This window comes from Miniopterus schreibersii, assembly GCF_964146895.1.
Source record: "Miniopterus schreibersii genome assembly, chromosome: 6".
Classification (NCBI taxonomy): domain Eukaryota; kingdom Metazoa; phylum Chordata; class Mammalia; order Chiroptera; family Miniopteridae; genus Miniopterus; species Miniopterus schreibersii.
The window spans coordinates 43115576-43133303 of NC_138107.1; the positions used below are offsets into that span (position 1 = coordinate 43115576).

Below are 17728 nucleotides of genomic sequence, written 5' to 3' on the forward strand. Positions count from 1 at the left end.
TCAGTTAGAGAAAAAACAGAAACTAGCTGCTGTCAAAAATGACTTTGATTATTGATGGATTTCAAGTCTTATCTATGACATTTCTAGTTCTTTAATCTGAATAGTCAGCTCAGAAATAACTGATTTTATTTATTTTTTAAAAAAATATATCTTTATTGATTTCCAAGAGGGAGAGATAGAAACATCAGTAATGAGAGGTGGTCATTGATCAGCTGCCTCCTGCATGCCCCCCACTGGGGATCGAGCCCCCAACCCAGGCATGTGCCCTGATGGGGAATCGGACCACAATTTCCAGGATCATACATAGGTCGATGCTCAACCGCTGAGTCACACTGGCCGGGCACAAATAACTGATTTTAAAATAAAGACATCATAGTTCTAATGAACACCAAATCCTCAGGTTGCAAGTACTTGTCAATTTCTTCCTGGGCAACAGACCCTTGGCTTCTGAAAGGGTTCCAGTGTTCAAGGTCCGGGTTATGCCCTGGTCCTTTGGTTCCGTGTGTGTGTGTGTGTGTGTGTGTGTGTGTGTGTGTGTGTTGGGGGGGGTGAGGGCTTTGGTTCTGGGTGCGGCTGGAGGTCAAATTTTTCTCCTCTGCCCATGTTCTGGCTGCATGACTTGCGGTTTTGGTCTGTCGTCTCTGAAAAGCAACCCAGTATTTTGTTACACAGATAGGCCCATTTTGAGTTGGCTCTGTGGTTACAATATTATTTGCAAATATGGGGTAAACAGAAAAAACGGATTGAGAGCATGGGGTGGGGCAGCAGCTGTTCACTGTAGAAGATAAATTTGATTTTAAAACTACCTGCACATATTAATTTAAAAAATTAGCCTGTCTTCAAAATGCATTTTAACACCTTGCTGGCCAGTTATTTCAAGCCAGAACTTGCCCGTGTGCCTGGCTACTTTGGTCAGCAAGATGTCTAAAATAAATTTATGTAAGTGCAGACATGAGATATCTCATGATGGGTCAGCAACGTTCAGACACGGAAACGTGTATATTCGTGACTGGTCAGCAAGGTATTATAAGTCTGGCAAATTGCTGAAATAGTTGCTGAGGTGTACTCTGCTTCTTTGCTCTGAGGCTCTGCCTTCCCCAGGCCTGTGGCCTGGCCACTGTGGATGTGCTGTACAATCGTGACTCTTAAAGAGCTGACACAGCAGGCAGAAGTGAAGGAGGCATCAGAATCTCAGGGCTTGTTTCGCCCTCATGTTAAACATAGCCAAAGTCTGGGTAGTTTTAATTAAGCTCAAATTGGGAATGAAGGAGGGAGAGGGGCTGGGAGAAGAGATGAAAACCCATTTCTTATTACAGCAAGTCTGTCATATATTATTGCTTACATAGCAATGATCAGCGGCACTCACCTACCTCCGGGGAAATTACCATCTGTAAATACGAAATTTAGGATTACGAAAGGTCCTTAAGTGCTCAAAGTGATTAGTGTTCAGCTTAATCTTCAGGGATTAGTTTTTATGCCAAGTTAATAACTGAAAGGATAGTCCTTAAATGACTCATTTATGGTTTTACACGAATAATTGCTACAATTTATGGTGATTAGAGTATTAAGTTCAATTTCCACTTATGTTTGGATGTAGCTTTTCCCTCAATGTCCTTCAGGTTTTACTAAAGCAAGATTTACAATGGGTCATGTGCTGGATCTAGGAAAGCCACCCTGCCACGTTATCCATGAGACTCCATCACGCTGGTTTTGCAAACTCATCCCTCATGGATAGCAGCAATTTGGTCCAAATCCAGGACTCTCGACAGTCCCACAGATTTTCCATGGAGCTGGATTTTGACATTTGTTCACACAACACTTAATGATTCCTAAATCAAGGTAACATTTTTTAAAAAAAGTCTTTTTATTGATTTTGAGAGAGAGGAAGGGCAAGGGAGAGAGAAAGAGAGAAACATCGATGTGAGAAACATCAATTGGCTGCCCCCTGCACACCCCTTACTGGAGACTGAACCTGCAACCTGGGCCTGTGCCCTGAGAATCGAACCAACAACCTTTCGGTGCACAACAGGAAGACGCCCAACCAACTGAGCCAGACTGGCCAGGGCAATCAAGGTAACGTTCAAGAAGGACTGCGAAGGACTTACGTTAACACCGTTACTGTAAGTGAGAAGACTTACAATCACTTCTGAAAGGAGGAATAAACAAATACACGACCAATTCTATTTCCCCCCAACATTCTGATTCATTCTTCTCTTAGCATCATCACCTCAAGTAGAGGTGACCAAAGAAATGAATTCGCCTTAGCGGAGGATGGGAAAGGAAGCATCAACAACGCTGAGATGGCAGGCATTTGGAACTGGATCTAGGCCATCCCTGTGTTTACTTCATGAGGAAACTGAGGCCAGGCCTCCACACTTTCCCGTCTCCCAGCAGCAAGGTGGCACCCAGCCAGGACCAGAACTGGCTGGCCACCCAAGTCTTTTTCCTCCAGGAAGGGCTATTCCTGCACACAGTCAGCTACAATCCTGCCAGTTTCAGGCTCCAAAGCAAAGCTCCTTTGATGGCTGCAGCTCCTTCCCTGCAACCAGGAGCAATGTGATGAATGCTAATGTAAGAAAAAGCAGAATTGTATTGCTACCATTACATCAGGAGTTGGCATGCCTATCCTACAATTACAAATAATAAAAACTGGAGATTGTCATGTCAGTAAATAGTCTGCCCATGTCCCCATCACGATGGTTTTCTTTTTCCTTTTTCTTCCTATGTATCTTTTTAAAAAATCACTAAAAAATACAGCTATTCACCAAGAAAAAAATTAAAGGTGCATATCCATGTGTTCTTGAAATCAGTTTGTAGAGACTAGTCCTATGAGATGAAAGGTATGCACCCCTATGTTCACAGCAGCATTACTTACAATAGCCAAGATCTGGAAGCAGCCCAAGTGCCCATCAGCAGATAAGTGGATAAAAAAGCTGTGGGACATTTACACCATGGAGTACTACTCTGCATAAAAAAGAAGGAACTCTTACCCTTTGCAACAGCACAGATGTACCTGGAGAGCATTATGCTAAGTGAAATAAACCAGTCAGAAAAAAACAAGTACCATATGATTTCACTTATATGTGGAATCTAATGAACAGAATAAACTAACAAGTAAAATAGAAACAGACTCATAGATACAGAAAACAGACTGAGAGCTGTCAGAGGGGAGAGGGCTTGGGGGGCTGGGTGAAAAAGATGAGGGATAAAGAAAACAAAACCAAAACACAACTCATAGACACAGACAATAGTAGGTGGTCACCAGAGGGAAGGGGGGGGGGTAGAATAGGGTAAGGGGGGGAATAAGTGGTGATGGAAGGAGACTTGACCTGGGGTGGTGAACACACAATACAGTGTACAGATGATGTATTAGAGAATTGTACGCCTGAAACCTGTATAATCTTATTAACCAGTGTCACCCCAATAAATTCGATAAAATTTTAAAAAGGTGATGTTTTCATGGACAATAAAATGCCTCAATCCTAAGGGCCAGCAGAATAAGAGAATTCGGAACAAAGGTAAAGTAAATCTTTTAAGTAACAAATACTTAATACTTCTAAGTCTCATTTGGACTTAGTGTAAAACAGGAAATCACCCCCCGCCCCACCCCACCAAATCACCAAAGTGCTGTGTCTGAGTTGGGGCAGATTTTTACTGTTTCATTTTAGTAAACTTGCCTCTTGCCCGTCCACGGAGCTGAAACACAGTCTGCTTTTGCATTGCAGACCAACCACCTCCGCATTTGTCACGGTGACAGGTTGTTATTTAAGGAGAATGGCAGGTTGTTCAGATCCTAAATGAAGTTCTAAGGAACAAGTATAGCAATGTTTAAACATTTCAGGCAGCAAAACTGGCCCAGGTACTAGTATGTTCAGGCAAGGAAGAAAAATAAACGTAGATTTCCTATACTTTTGATTTACAAACCAACCCAAAGAGTACGTGATTTCTGTTAGTTTTAAGATTGTCACTGAAGCTAGCAACATGCAGTTTTAAGTGTGATAGGTGGCATGGCTAATATTAGGACAAGCAGACTTATCTGATGCCTCCTAAGTGTTAGAATAAGCTAAAATAGATTTAAAACTTAAGTATCTCTCTGCAGTATTTTCTCTGGTCTTTTGGCATGTCCCCAACGGTTAGCAAGTGTCACCTACTGGCAGGACCTGAACAGAAGTGCAGCAGAAAAACTTCTACTTTCTTTGCTTAAAGGAACTGAGTAAGCAGAGGTAAAGGACATTTCATGGCTAGTGATGGTATGTGAGCGTGGAGAGAACACTCTGCTTCCTGAGAGCTCCTCTGGTTCCTGGTTTCAGTGTCTGATCACTAAACAAAGGTGCTTTGTTTATGCAAGTTTTCTGTCCACGTGTGTGTTCTGCTGATAAGTCTGCTTGTAATGCTATAAACTGAATGTCCCAGGCAGAGATAGGGATTTATCCCTCACTGATTCATGAATTTGCCTCCATTTCTTTCAAACTCAGGGGAGACAAATACGACTTCCTAAAGCTTTCCGTGTGTGCTTCAGATCAAACACGAGGTGCAGAGATTTATGATTCAGACACATGTGGCCGCGGAAGTGCTCTGAACACTGCCAGCTGCAACCTGTCCTCCTCTAGATGGTCGCAGACCAATTCGCTATGCTGTGCTCTTGTGCTTTCCCTCCCTTCCTTCCTCAGTTATTAGTCTCTCTCACACTGTTTGCATGCACACTAAGGAAATCACAGGAGATTAAAAAAATTCTTGATCATCTAAAAACAATTAACTTTGAAGACCTACATCAGGGTTAGTTACATTATATATTCCATAAATGCTGGTAATGCATTTTATAAAGTCCTATCCTTGTAAAAGTATTATAATCAAAAATTACTTTCAAAATGGAAATAATTTTGTAAATCAAGAATTTCATTCATTTTTGTTGCAGAATCTTTTAGAAAATACAAATCACCTTAATTCCTACCCTCCAACAGCAACTTATGTCCCCAAAGACCATTTCAACTTCTAATAGATGACCACTCACTGTCCTGTCTCCATATCTGCCTCCTCTTCCTGCAAATCTGCTTAGATCTTTAAATTACCAAGTTATCCACTCTCATTAAAGACGCCAAAACAATTCAGAAATCTATAAAAAAGGTAATAATCTCTCCATCACCATCTACCCTTTTTGGGATAACCAGTTAGGAGTATCCTTCCCCACTAAATTTATATACATGTCATATTACACATACAAGATTTTTTTTTTTGCCTTTTTATTTATTTATTTTTTTACCAAAGTAGCATCATGTTTCTGTCCTTCAGTGTCCTATCTTCACATAGCATTAGATCATAGACATTGATCCAATCAAAATAGAAAGACCTAATTCTTCGTTTAGGAAACTACAAAATTTACCATAATTAATTTAATCTTTCCCCTGCTGATAGACATTTTGTTGTTTAGGTATTTTTTTTTTTTTTTTAGTTAAAAAAATTTTTTAGGCCATTATGCAGTGTTTCAAGTAACTTCATGTTCTTATATACAGATACTCTTAATCTTGTAGATTCCTCAAAGTGGGAATGCTCTAAAAGTATTTTACTTTTAATAGAAGCCACCATACTACTTTGTAATAAATAAAACAAAACATGTCCAAGATCTTTACATTAAAAACTACAAAACATTGCCACAAGACATCAGAAATGATCTAAATAAATGGAGAAAATCACCATGTTCATGGATTGGAAAATTCAGTATTGTTAAGATGTCAATTCTCCCCAACTATAGATTCAAGGCAATTCCAATCAAAATCTCAATAAACTGGGTTTTTAAATAGTAACTAACAAGTTGATACTAAAATTTATATGATAACTGCTAAAAGAATTTTAATAAAGAACAAAGTTGGAGACCTTACATTACTGATTTCAAGACTTGTTATAAGGTTACAATTTGATAAAGATCAATGAAAATGAATAGCAAACTTGCCAATAAACTCACATTGATTGATTGTAACAAAGGTGTTTAAGGCAATTCAATGGGGGCAGGGGGAAGGAAAGTTTTTTTCAAAGAATAGTGCTGGAACACAACTGGATAGCTGTAAGGAAACAAATGAACATTGATCCTTACTTTAAACCAAACACAATAATTACTCAAAATGGATCACAGACCTAATGTAAAAGTGAAAACTAGAAAACTAGAAGAAACATAGGGAAAAATCTTCGCAAACATTTATTAGACAGAACACAGAGCATGAAACATAAAACAAAATTTAAAAATTGATAAACTGTACTTCATCAAAATTTAAAGTCTTGTTTTTCTTTTATTCCCCCCTTTTGTTATTTATTTATTTAATTTTTAAATTTATCTTTATTGTTGAAAGTATTACAGATGTTCCAGTTTTTTCCCCATTGATCCCCTCCACCTTGCATCCCCCCTCCTTCTTTAACAAGTATGACTGAGAAGATCAAAAAGGCAAGCTACAGAGTGGGAGAAATATTCACAGCACAAATATCAGATAAAGGACTATAATAAAAGTATATAGAAGTCTTACAACTCAAATATCAGATAAAGGACTATAATAAAAGTATATAGAAGTCTTACAACCTCAATTAAAAAAGTGGGCAAAGGATTTTAACAGACACTCCACAAAATAAATCACGTGAAAAGTCCAATAAGCACATGACAAGACGCTCAAAATCATTAGTCATCAGGTAAATGCAAATAAAAACTGCAGTAAGATATCACTACACACCTATTGGAATGGCTAAAATTAAAAAGACTGACTATTCCAAATGCTGACAGGGATGTGGAGCAACTGGAACTCTTAATACACTGATGGTGGGAATATAGAACTGTACAACCTCTTTGGAGAAGTTTGGCAGTTTCTTAGAAAGTTAAACAAAAACCTACCATAAAACTCAGCTATTCCACTTCTAAGTATTTACCCCAAAGGAATGAAAACAGATGTCTACATGAAGACTTGTACACAAATGTTCACAGGAGCTTTATTTGTAAGAGCCAGAATTTGGAAATCCAAAATATCCATCATAGGTGAGTGGATAAGCAAAATTTGTTGTGTCCATACAACAAAACCCCGCTCAAAAATAATAAAGGCACAACTATTAGTACATGCGACAAGTAAGGTGAATATCAAAATCATTAAGATGAGTGAAAATCCAGCCAAACAGACAGACTATATTCTGTAGGATTAAATACTAGAAAATGCCAAATAATTATGGTTATAGAAAGCAGATCAGTAGTTATCTGGGGAGGGGGTGGAGGAAAAAAATGAATTATCAAGGGGCACAAAGAAACCTTTGGAATTGGGGAAAGTCTCAGAATCTTGACTATGGTTGTTTCACAGGTGTATACATTTTGCCAAAACTTACCAAACTGTACACCTAAATACGTACAATATGTATGTAAATTGTGCCTCAACTGTTGAGCACTTTTCTTTTTTTTGGCCTGTTTCTTTTTCTAAATTTTATTATTGTTTAAAATATTACAGATGTCCCTTTTTCTCCCCAATGACCCGTTCCACCCCGTTCCTTCCCCCTCCCCAGTCCCTCTCCCCACCATTGTCCATGTCCTTGGGTTGTGTATATATATATATATATACATAAATTCTTTGGTTACTCTCTCCCCCTCCACCCACCCGCCCTCCTCCATCCCTCTGACATTCATCAGTCTCATCTATGCTTCCATGTCATTGAATCTATTCTGTTCATCAGTTTATTAAGTTCTTTAGATTCCACGTATAAGCGAGATCATGTGATATTTGTCTTTTGCTGCCTGGGTTATTTCACTTAGCATAATATTCTCCAGGTCCATCCATACTGTCCCAAAGGGTACGAGATTCTTCTTCTTTATAGCTGCATAATATTCCATGGTGTAAATGTCCCACAGCTTTTTAATCCACTCATCTACTGATGGGCACTTGGGCACTGATCTTAGCTATTGTAAACTGTGCTGAGCACTTATTTCTTAAAAGCTTTAAAATCATTGGTCCAGTTCAAAACAAACCCACTCCTATCTCCATTGAATTTCTGACTGAAATTACATTAAACAAATAATCTATACATACATATAGGTAAAATATTTTATCTTCTTGTTTTCTTAGGAAAATGTTAAATTCGAATCCTGCTTTATATTATTCATGAAGACTCTGGTTTCTTCAATGCTTCCTAATCTGTGTTACCTGTTTTCTTTGGTATTTTACAGTTTTATGGCAACTGTCAGTATAACTTTTAAAAAATCTCATTTCTACTTCTAATTATTGTTATTATAGAGAAAAACTAGTGATTTCGACCCATATCACAGTCACTTTACCAAACTCTCCAATGCTAATGGAACATAAGTAGAATCTTGTGAACTTTCTATACAATTTTATAGTCTGCAAAAAAAGATAGTCTTGTTTCTTAATTTCCAGTGTTTATACTAATTATTCTATTCTGGGGTCTTTTTTCATTAATTAAAACTTAAGAAATGTTGAATGAAGATAGTGCACCTCTGCTTGGTTTCAGATTTTATTAAAATGTTTCAGATTTAATTAAAATGACAGTCATCTATTTAATATGCTGTTGGTTTAGATGAGCGGTTTTTATTAAGTTTGGGAAATTACATTTTAATGCTTCTATTTGTAAGTATTATCTAATGTCCTTTAGGCATATATTGATGTAACTATACAGTTCCTTTAAATAGTTTATATAACAAATTACACTGAGATTAGAAAATGCTGCATTTTTGTTGTAAATCCTACTTCTTGGTGTATCAATCTTTTAATATTTTGAAGCACTCAGTCTGGACAGATTTATACAGCAATGATAGAACTATATCATACTTTTTAATGGCTATATAGTATTACATGGTGTGGCTCTACTAATTTAACCCTGATGATTTATGCCTATTTAGATTGCCTTTATTTACTCATTGTTATGATAAATATAACTGTAGAGTAGTATACCTCTAACAGGTGATTTCTAATGTCACCTGTACTTTCTTTGCTTCCTCCTTAGGGAAGAAAGTGGTGGAAAAGAAAAGGTTCATATATTCAACACTGTGATTTTCTGATATTCAGGTATCCTTTCTTATACAGAAAGGCAGTCCCCCCCCCGCAGCCTCCACTTACCTAAAAAATTTTGAGTTGGCTTTCCACCGTTTTTGAAAGCTCTATCTCTGCATCTGTTCTAATCTTATCCTTACTTCCATGCTCGTTTTTTGTGAATCCCAGGGATATGGCAGATTTTATCTTTCTCTGATGCATTAATGACTCTGACTCCAATTCTAATGTGTGGGATCCCTCCCCACACCAAACAATTCTTAGACACCAGCTAGGTGCCCTACAAGTCAACTCAATTCTGACACTACCCACTCAGAGAGCATCAAATTCCGTAAGTATTCAGTCCCATGAGGCTGTTCACCACACCCCAATTCACACCCTGTCACAAATCCAAGTTGTCACCCACGCTTCTGATTGATCAGCTAGAGATGAGAGTTCCAACAACCCTTCCTTGGATTTAATTAATTTGCTACTGCAGCTCACTCAGAGAAACATTTTACATACTAGATCACCCTTTTACTATAAAAGGATATAACTCAGGAACAGTCAGATGGAAGACATGCGGAGGATAAGGCATGCGGAAAGGGCAAGAAGCTTCCACCACCATCTGGATTGTGTTGCTCTCCCTGGACCTCCACATGTTCACCGACCTGGAAGCTCTCCTAACCTTGTCCTTTTGGGTTTTCATGGAGGCTGTTACACAGATAGGACCAATTCAATCATTGGCCATTGCTGACTGAACTGAATCTCCAGCCCCTTTCCCCTCCCCAGGTCTGGGGATGGGACTAAAAGTTCCAACCTTCTAACCATGTGGTCAGTTTCCCTGGTAACTAGTCCCCATGCTTGCATTACCCAGGGGCTTTCTAAAAAGTTGGCTCATTAACTAACAAAAGACACCTTTATTACTCTCACCACTTAGGAAATTCCAAGGGTTTTCGGAGTTGTGTGCCAGGAACAGGGGACAAAACCAAATACATATTTCTTATATTAACTTACAATACCACGTTCACCCCTTTAGCTTTCACAATACTAGACAGGCTAGGCTCTAAAAAATTTACAATTGCAATACTCTTTATATCCCCTCTACAGTGCAGGTAATTCCCAAATTTGTGCAACAGAATCACTTGGGAAACTGGGGGGGGGGGGAGTGGGGGTTATATCCCTGGGTCATATCCTGTCACTGTGAAGCAGAATTTGAGGCTGGGCGCCCCCAGAATGTGTATTAAAAACAACACACACAAAACTTAAAGCCACTGAAGTTCTGATTCATTTTTCCCCTCTTGTTGGGACTGTGCCTCATCTTTATGAAATCTGTGGGAGAACCTTTGGAATACCCTCCCTCAGGTCCAGCCCTACCTGCAGGGATTCAGGTTGGGGCCAGTAGTGAGGGAAAGTTCCTGCCCTTGTAGGATTCTTGCAAGGGCTCCAATTGTGGCCACGGCAAAGGCCCTGGGTTCCTGCCAAAGAAACATGGGCAGAATTATATAAGGTGGTCTTCCTGCCTGGTTTTTATTTTTACTGTGCAGCATACAATAAAAAAGGAAAGGACTTTGAAGAGTAAAATCCCCACAGTGTGAACACCTGAACACCACCCACTTCATTTTTTTGTTTTCTCTCATTGTCCTTGTTGGACTATTTGGTAGCATTAGTATCTCATTTCCATTAAAGACTGAATAGACTTTCTTGAGTGAGCTTAGGAACCTACCTCTCCTCTCCTTTATTAAGTCTACAGGAAAATGCATTACAAGTTCTAAACTGAGATTTTTGTAGCCCTTGAGGCTTACAAGACCTGGGTTTGAACTGGAGTCCATCATTTACTAGCTGGGCATGTTTTCAAACATCTTTGGGCTTCAACTTATCTCTAAAGCAAGAATAATATTTAAGAAATGCCTGAAACATAGTATACTCTTAGTGTTAATTCCATTGTTTCTTTCTAGTAGTATCTCTGTTTGTTAAATTTTTTCCTCTTATGGCTATTTTTTCTCTCTCCTAAGAATGGGCTGTTCTACCAAAGTTTCTTTCTTCCTTTCTTTTTTTGCTTAATTCCTTCACCTATTTCACCCAGCCCCCACACCCTCTCCCCTGACAGCTGTCAGTCTGTTCTCTGTATCTGTTTCTATTGTGTTCTAGATTCCACATATAAGTGGAATCATGTCTACCAAAGTTTCTATTCATTCAGCCATTCGAGATATAATTGGAAGTTGTTTTCTAAGGTGGGTTATTTGTTACTGAATATCTAAATTACTTCAAGTCTAGTCCAACTAAAGTGCTCCAACTTCACGTTGAAGTTTTATTTTTCTGAGCTGCATCAGTTATAAACACAGTGAAATCTTTACGTTATTATACACTACATTGGTCAGATTTCGATACTAATGAAAACCCAAATTACCTCTGCATTCTTGTGGGAGGTCGGCTTTCCTATTTTTCCTTTTATTATGAAGAGTGGGGACAGACGATTCAGAGGCAGCAGCCTAGCTTCTTTCCTACCTCGTAGTTAGGCATGTCTGCCCATTATACAGACATTTCCTAGCATCCCAAAGGTAGGGTGGCCATGTAATGTGCCATGGTAAATGGATGTGAGTCTATGCTCTTCCTGACATCATGGATTAATAATGGCCACAGAGTCCACTCTGCTTAAAACAGATGATGGAAAGGCAGACTCAGGCACAAGTCTTAACCTTAAGGGGCCTATTTTCCCATCTGTGAAATGGGAAATGCATCTACCTACCACGTGACTGAAATGGACACCTGGCATTAGCTATAGCAGCTTGGCTTATAGTAGGTGCTCAATAAAAATTTGTTAAAAGAATGTTAATGAATGGATGGGTTTACTAAAATGAAGGTAGAGTTTATAAGAGTGTGTGTATGTGTGCATAAGCATGCACACATGTTGGTTGGGGTGTCTAATAGGTTGATAAAGGAATAAAATACTTAATGTAACAGATACATGATAAAAGAAAAAATCAGTTTTCTCATTAGAAGGGTCATTTAACAATGCATGCCATGCTGCACTTCATGCAAAGCAGATTCACTGAGATTGTGAAGAGCACCCATTTAACCAAACATCTGAATTGGAGATGATGGCCAATCACCCAGACTCTCAAAAATTATTGTTACAAAAGTGTTAGTACTGTAAGAATACTGATTTTTAAGTTTTTATTGGATTTCATGTAAGGCAAGTACCTTGCTGGAGCAGAACGCCTCACAGCTCACTTGCTGATATAAAGCATTCACTATTTTTATGAACAAGTTTAGAATAACAATGTGAATTTTATTACAAACAAAAATAAACCTAAAAACCTTTCTTTAAATATACAGTATGTACAAGGATTTCTGTATTACATCATTTTACATAAAATGCTCTAAATGATAGAAGTTGAACTTCCTACCACTTGAAGAGAGGAGTTGACTGCTGAAAACTATACACCTAGAGAAAGAAAGAAAAGTTTCAGAGGCATAAACTGTGATCTCTGGCTACAGGTAATAACTGAAACTAGAAACATAAAAGGAACTTGGAAGAGCTCTGGCCAGTGTGGCTCAGCTGGTTGAGCGTGGTCCCTTGTACCAAGAGGTTGCCAGTTTGGGCGCATGCCTGGGTTGTGGGCCTGATCCCTGGTAGGGGGTGTACAGGAGGCAGCCGATCCATGTTGTGCTCTTACATTGATGTTTCTTTTTCTCTTTTGCCCCCTCTCTAAAAATCAATAAATTATTCTTTAAAAAAAAGAAAAAAAGAAAAAAGAAACTTGGAAGAAAAAAAGATATTCAATACCCTAGAATACTTCAGCAAAAACAGTCAAACATTTGTAACAATGCTCAAACAAACCTCTTCAATATGCTATGTTGTTATAGGGTACATTTTTTAAAAATTTATTTATTTAAATTAAAAATTTTTTTTCAATTACAGTTTACAATCATTACTTTGTATTAGTTTTAGGTGTACAGCATAGCGGTTAGACAATCATGTGCTTTACAAAGTGCTCCCCCTGATATTCCCAGTAGCAAACTGGCACCATACATAGTTATTACAATATTACTGGCTATATTCCCCATGCTGTGCTTTACATCCCATGACTATTTTGTGACTAGCAATCTGTACTTCTCAATCTCTTCATCATCTTTTCACCCATTCCCCAAACTCCCCTCCTCTCTGGCAACCATTAATCTGTTCTCTGTATCTGAGTCTGTTTCTGTTTTATTTATATTGCTCTTTAGATTCCACATATAAGTGAAATCATATGGTATTTTTCTCTGACTTATTTCACTTAGCATAGCACACTCTAGTTCCATCCCTGCTGTCACAAATGGTAAGATTTTGGGTTTTTTCTTCTTTAATCCTCATTCAAGGATATGTTTTTGTTGATTTGAGAAAGAGAGAGAGAGAGAGAGAGAGAGAGAGAGAAACATCAATGTGAGAGAGTAACATCAACCGATTGCCTCCCTTACGAGACCCAGCCCGCCTGACTGCTTCTCTTGCTGTTTTTAAGATTCGTTGACTTTCGGTATTTTAATTATCGTGTGTCCTGGTCAGGGTCTTTTTGGGTTCATCTTGTTTGGGACTCTCTGCACCTCCAGGACTTCTGTGGTTATTTCCTTTACCAGGTTAGGGAAGTTTTCTGTCATTTTTTCAAACAGGTTTTCAATTTCTTGCTCTTTCTCTTGTACCCCCAATGATATGAAGGCTGGTACACTTGAAGTTGTCCCAAAGGCTCCTTACGTTATCCTCACTTTTTTTTAATAATTCTTTTTCCTTTTTGCTGTTCTGATTGGGTGTTTCCTGTTCCCTCATATTCCAAATTGCTGATTTGATTCTCGGCTTCATCTACTCTACTGCTGAATCCCTGTAAATTATTCTTCATTTCCGTTAGTGTATCCTTCATTTCTGACTGGTTCTTTTTTATGGTTCCAGGTTGTTTTTTATGCTGTTGAAGTTTAAGGTAAATATTCTGAACTAATTTTTATTTGGCTCAAAAAAGTATTTTTATCACCGAGGAGTACTTCCCTTTAAAGCTTTGTTTCTCTCCCTGGAGGCAAGAACAAAATGTAATTCTGGCTTGCTCAGGGACTGTTCGTGAATTTCTTAGACTGGGGGCTTTTAGCCACTTGTCTGTTTCTTATTTCCACCCAAAAAACAAGAATTAGAATAAAGGTAAAACCAGAATTTTAAAAAAATCTGGCTCCTGGTTAACATCTCTCTGAAGGTTTGATGGGTGAGGACACTGGTGAAGCTGACTGAGGATTTACATGATGACTGCAAACCTTTTCTCTGACCATCAAAGATAATCAATCAAGATGTAAAAGGATGAGCTTGGCAATGCAACTACTTAAAACTCAAGCAAGGCTGAACTGCACCCAGTGCCCAGGAAGATTATGGCACTGAAGATCCCCAAGAACATACTGCAAACAATCAAGCGTGCCAAAAGCCTTTTTTGCATTTGGCATCATACTTAAAACTACTATTTATTTCTATTTACCTATTCAGATATTTTTATGAAGTGACTGCATGTAATAGTAACAATAATAAAAATTTCCCCTTTAAGTATGGAATGTAGAGCAAAAACACGTTAATGACTAAGAAATAAAATCAAAATCTAGAATGCTGAATCCTAATGGAAAAGTCAAGCCTTGGTATCCATGCTTGGATAGCTCATGCTCTTCTCTGACAATCAAGTCTCTAAACACTGACGAGGTCCCTTTTAGAGAGTGACAGATGTATAAAAAAGCAGCAACACTATGACTGAGTTAAGCTTTTCCTTAGTCTATAGTTCTTTTCTGTGCAAATTTTATTTTACTATTAATATGTTGAAGCCCAATATTACTTTCAGCTAGGTAATCAAATTATTTGGAAATGATAACCCTCCTTTTGTTTAAACAAAGTGATGGTAGACATTTATTAGAAACTTAAGAACAGCTTTTGAAGAAGCTAAAAGTGACACAGTTTAGTACAAACTGTCCTTTACCTTTATTGCTTGTATACACAAAGGGTACATTATAAAACTCAGTGGGAGGAGGGAAAAATAAGGAAAGAAAAAGGTACCTGCTTTAGCATTTTTAAGAATAGTTTTGATTACTTCTTAGATCAACCTGCTTATCTGAAATAGAGCAAAACTACAATACAATCACGATATAATTCTAATAATCACATCAATTATGCTTTCATTTTAAATTTTTTCTTTAAAAAAACATTAATGCTATAAAAATGAGGTTGATGACATCCTTATTTAAAAGACACCTTGTACTGGTATCAAAATATGATTTATTTTAATACCAACAAAAAATAGATCTTATATAGCCTATTATTTCAATGAAGTTTTATTACTACTTTTATTTTCAAAGTTGGTAGCAAAGTTACTGTTAACAATATAAATTTTCTCTTATTATAAGTGTTGAAATTTCCTTAAAAGTGTTGAAAGGCAATAGCATTCTAGGATGGGCTTGCATGGAAAATCAATTATTCCAATATTGATAAATAAGATACTTGATAAATTTATAATTACTTCTTTAATTTCCTTAATAACATTTCCTGTTTTTCCAGTTTTTTTTATGCATTTGGTATTGCAAAAGTATGTAAGTCCCAAGCCTTTTCGCTGGGGCAATTATTTCCATTTTCCATTATTTCTCTTTAGTTTGTCAAATATATAGTAAAACAATCCAATAATCATTGCAGGAGGGAATCATTAATTTAAGTTGAATAGTGTTCATTTACCTTTTAATTTCATATAAGAGATATCAGAGTCATAAGAGCTTCACAATTTCAACACACATACATGCCATCAAAGAATTAAAAATCTTTATACCTTATAAAAAGAGTTCCGCTAATGTTTCATAGTCAAATTTTAGCCTCATGAAATATGCTTTTATTAAATACAGCAGCCACCACTTACCTTTAAATATTTTATAGATGAATCTAAGTTCAGTACTGATCCAAGGATGCTGGCATCAAAGCCCTCACTTTGAACTACCCCTCACGGTTCGGCATTTCTAAAACGCACCACCAATTATTCTAGATTTATCATACCCTGTCTTTAATTTGGTATATATACCATCTTCTGGGGGAAAAAATTTATTCATTTTTTTGAGATGAGATACAAGAACAGCATCATTCTTGAGGTTCCACCTCAAAAAAAAAAAAAAAAAAGGTGTTTGCACACAGCAGCTAGTTTGATACCACCTGTTTCTGTTAGGCTGGCCTTCACACACAGAGCATGCATATACAGCCACGGTTCAGGCGTCTGTTTTGAAGCTGAGAACTGCTGCTTATTCAAGTCACAGGTGCCCCCATGTTATTCAAGGAGACAGTTGAATTGCATGTCCACCATGAGAAAAGGAAAATAAACGATGAAACAAATAAATGCAGCAAATATAGGCAGTTGGCATTCAGAACACGCCAAAAAGCTAACACTCATGATTGTCATTATAAAGGTTTTTCTTTCCTTAAAAAAAAAAGTCTTTCTTTGCATATTTTAAAATTTAACGGTCCTAGAGAATCATGAAGTGCCTTGTCGTTTTTGCTGCTGACTTCTGATGACCTCTAGTTGTTTTTTGCATTGCTGGTAGTAAGTAGAAAGGCTTTTGTTTTCATCTAAAAGCTTTTTATGTTCCTGTACCAGACGAGATGTATTTTGCTGGTCCTTTTCATCCTGGTCCAGTTCTGCAACTAGTTCTTGCCTAAAAACAAATACCAATAATAACATATTCTACATGATGGAAAAATTCATACCTTAATAGCTGATGACAGAAGCTCAATGAATTAGAACTTTTATCTGGGCTTATCGTTACGCATCTTAGGCACACCACTCAAAATATATTTGTGGACTGGAATGGAAACTATCAATCGCTCTTCTGGTGTAACCATACAAATATCATAATTCTTTTAATAAGTAACTGTACTTAGATCATTAATGAAAATAGATAAAATGATATAATAAAAGTTTTAGAAAGTTTCATTTGATATCCTTTTTGTGGAGGAAGGAAGGAAAAAAGGCTGGGAAGGGGTACATCTGACTATAGGAAAATAACACTTGAAAGATTTTATAGCTCACATTCCACTTTTATACTCATGTACTTATATTCTGAAGTCACAATCCTATTTACAGTGCAAAGTGGTAGCTAACAGAACATTAGCAAGCTAATTAAAATAGATGCTATCAACTTAAATCTCTTTCCTATTTTAAAACAGTAAGAACAAATACAAAGTACCTTGTCTGCAAACATTTTCAGGAAAGACCCTCACAGTCTTTTATATTTTATAGCCTAATAAACGTTTAAGTCCCTTTTATTTGGGGGATATTAAGTATTAGCTCCTGAAGCAAGGCTCCTGGATATACCTGAATAATTAATGAAAAGTTCTAAAACTGATTTCCCAGTAATACTTCTCAATTAAAGTATTTAAAACTGATTTAAACTGTCATAGTTTTCACATCCCACAATCTACTAATTGTTTTTTTCAGCACAGAACTTCTCTTTCAAATGATTAAAGTATGGAAAAAGTATAGATTAAATATGTGAAATAAGAAATAGAGTTTATTTCTGTCAGTGAAATTACTACATACAGTGTTTTTCCAACATATGGCCTTTCTGCTAAAATTTGTTAAAAAGAATAGTGAATTAATAACCAAAAAAATAGCCTGTTAATTTAATTATAAACAAATCTTGGTTAAAAGCATTTAAAAATTAACAGGGTAATTTTCACATATGACATATGGACAGGA

At 37.1% G+C, this 17728-nt stretch overlaps 1 protein-coding gene across 2 annotated transcripts in view; it reads right to left on the bottom strand.

Moving 5' to 3' along the window:
* Positions 1-14955: 14955 nt before the first annotated feature.
* The window catches only part of MAP3K7 (mitogen-activated protein kinase kinase kinase 7), a 59083-nt gene continuing 56310 nt past the window's right edge, over positions 14956-17728 (bottom strand). For both annotated transcript variants that reach the window (XM_081141595.1, XM_081141596.1), the window contains one exon: positions 14956-16685. In XM_081141595.1, the coding sequence (XP_080997721.1) occupies positions 16505-16685 (181 nt within the window). In that variant the 3' untranslated portion in view covers positions 14956-16504. The remainder of the gene's footprint in view (positions 16686-17728) is intronic.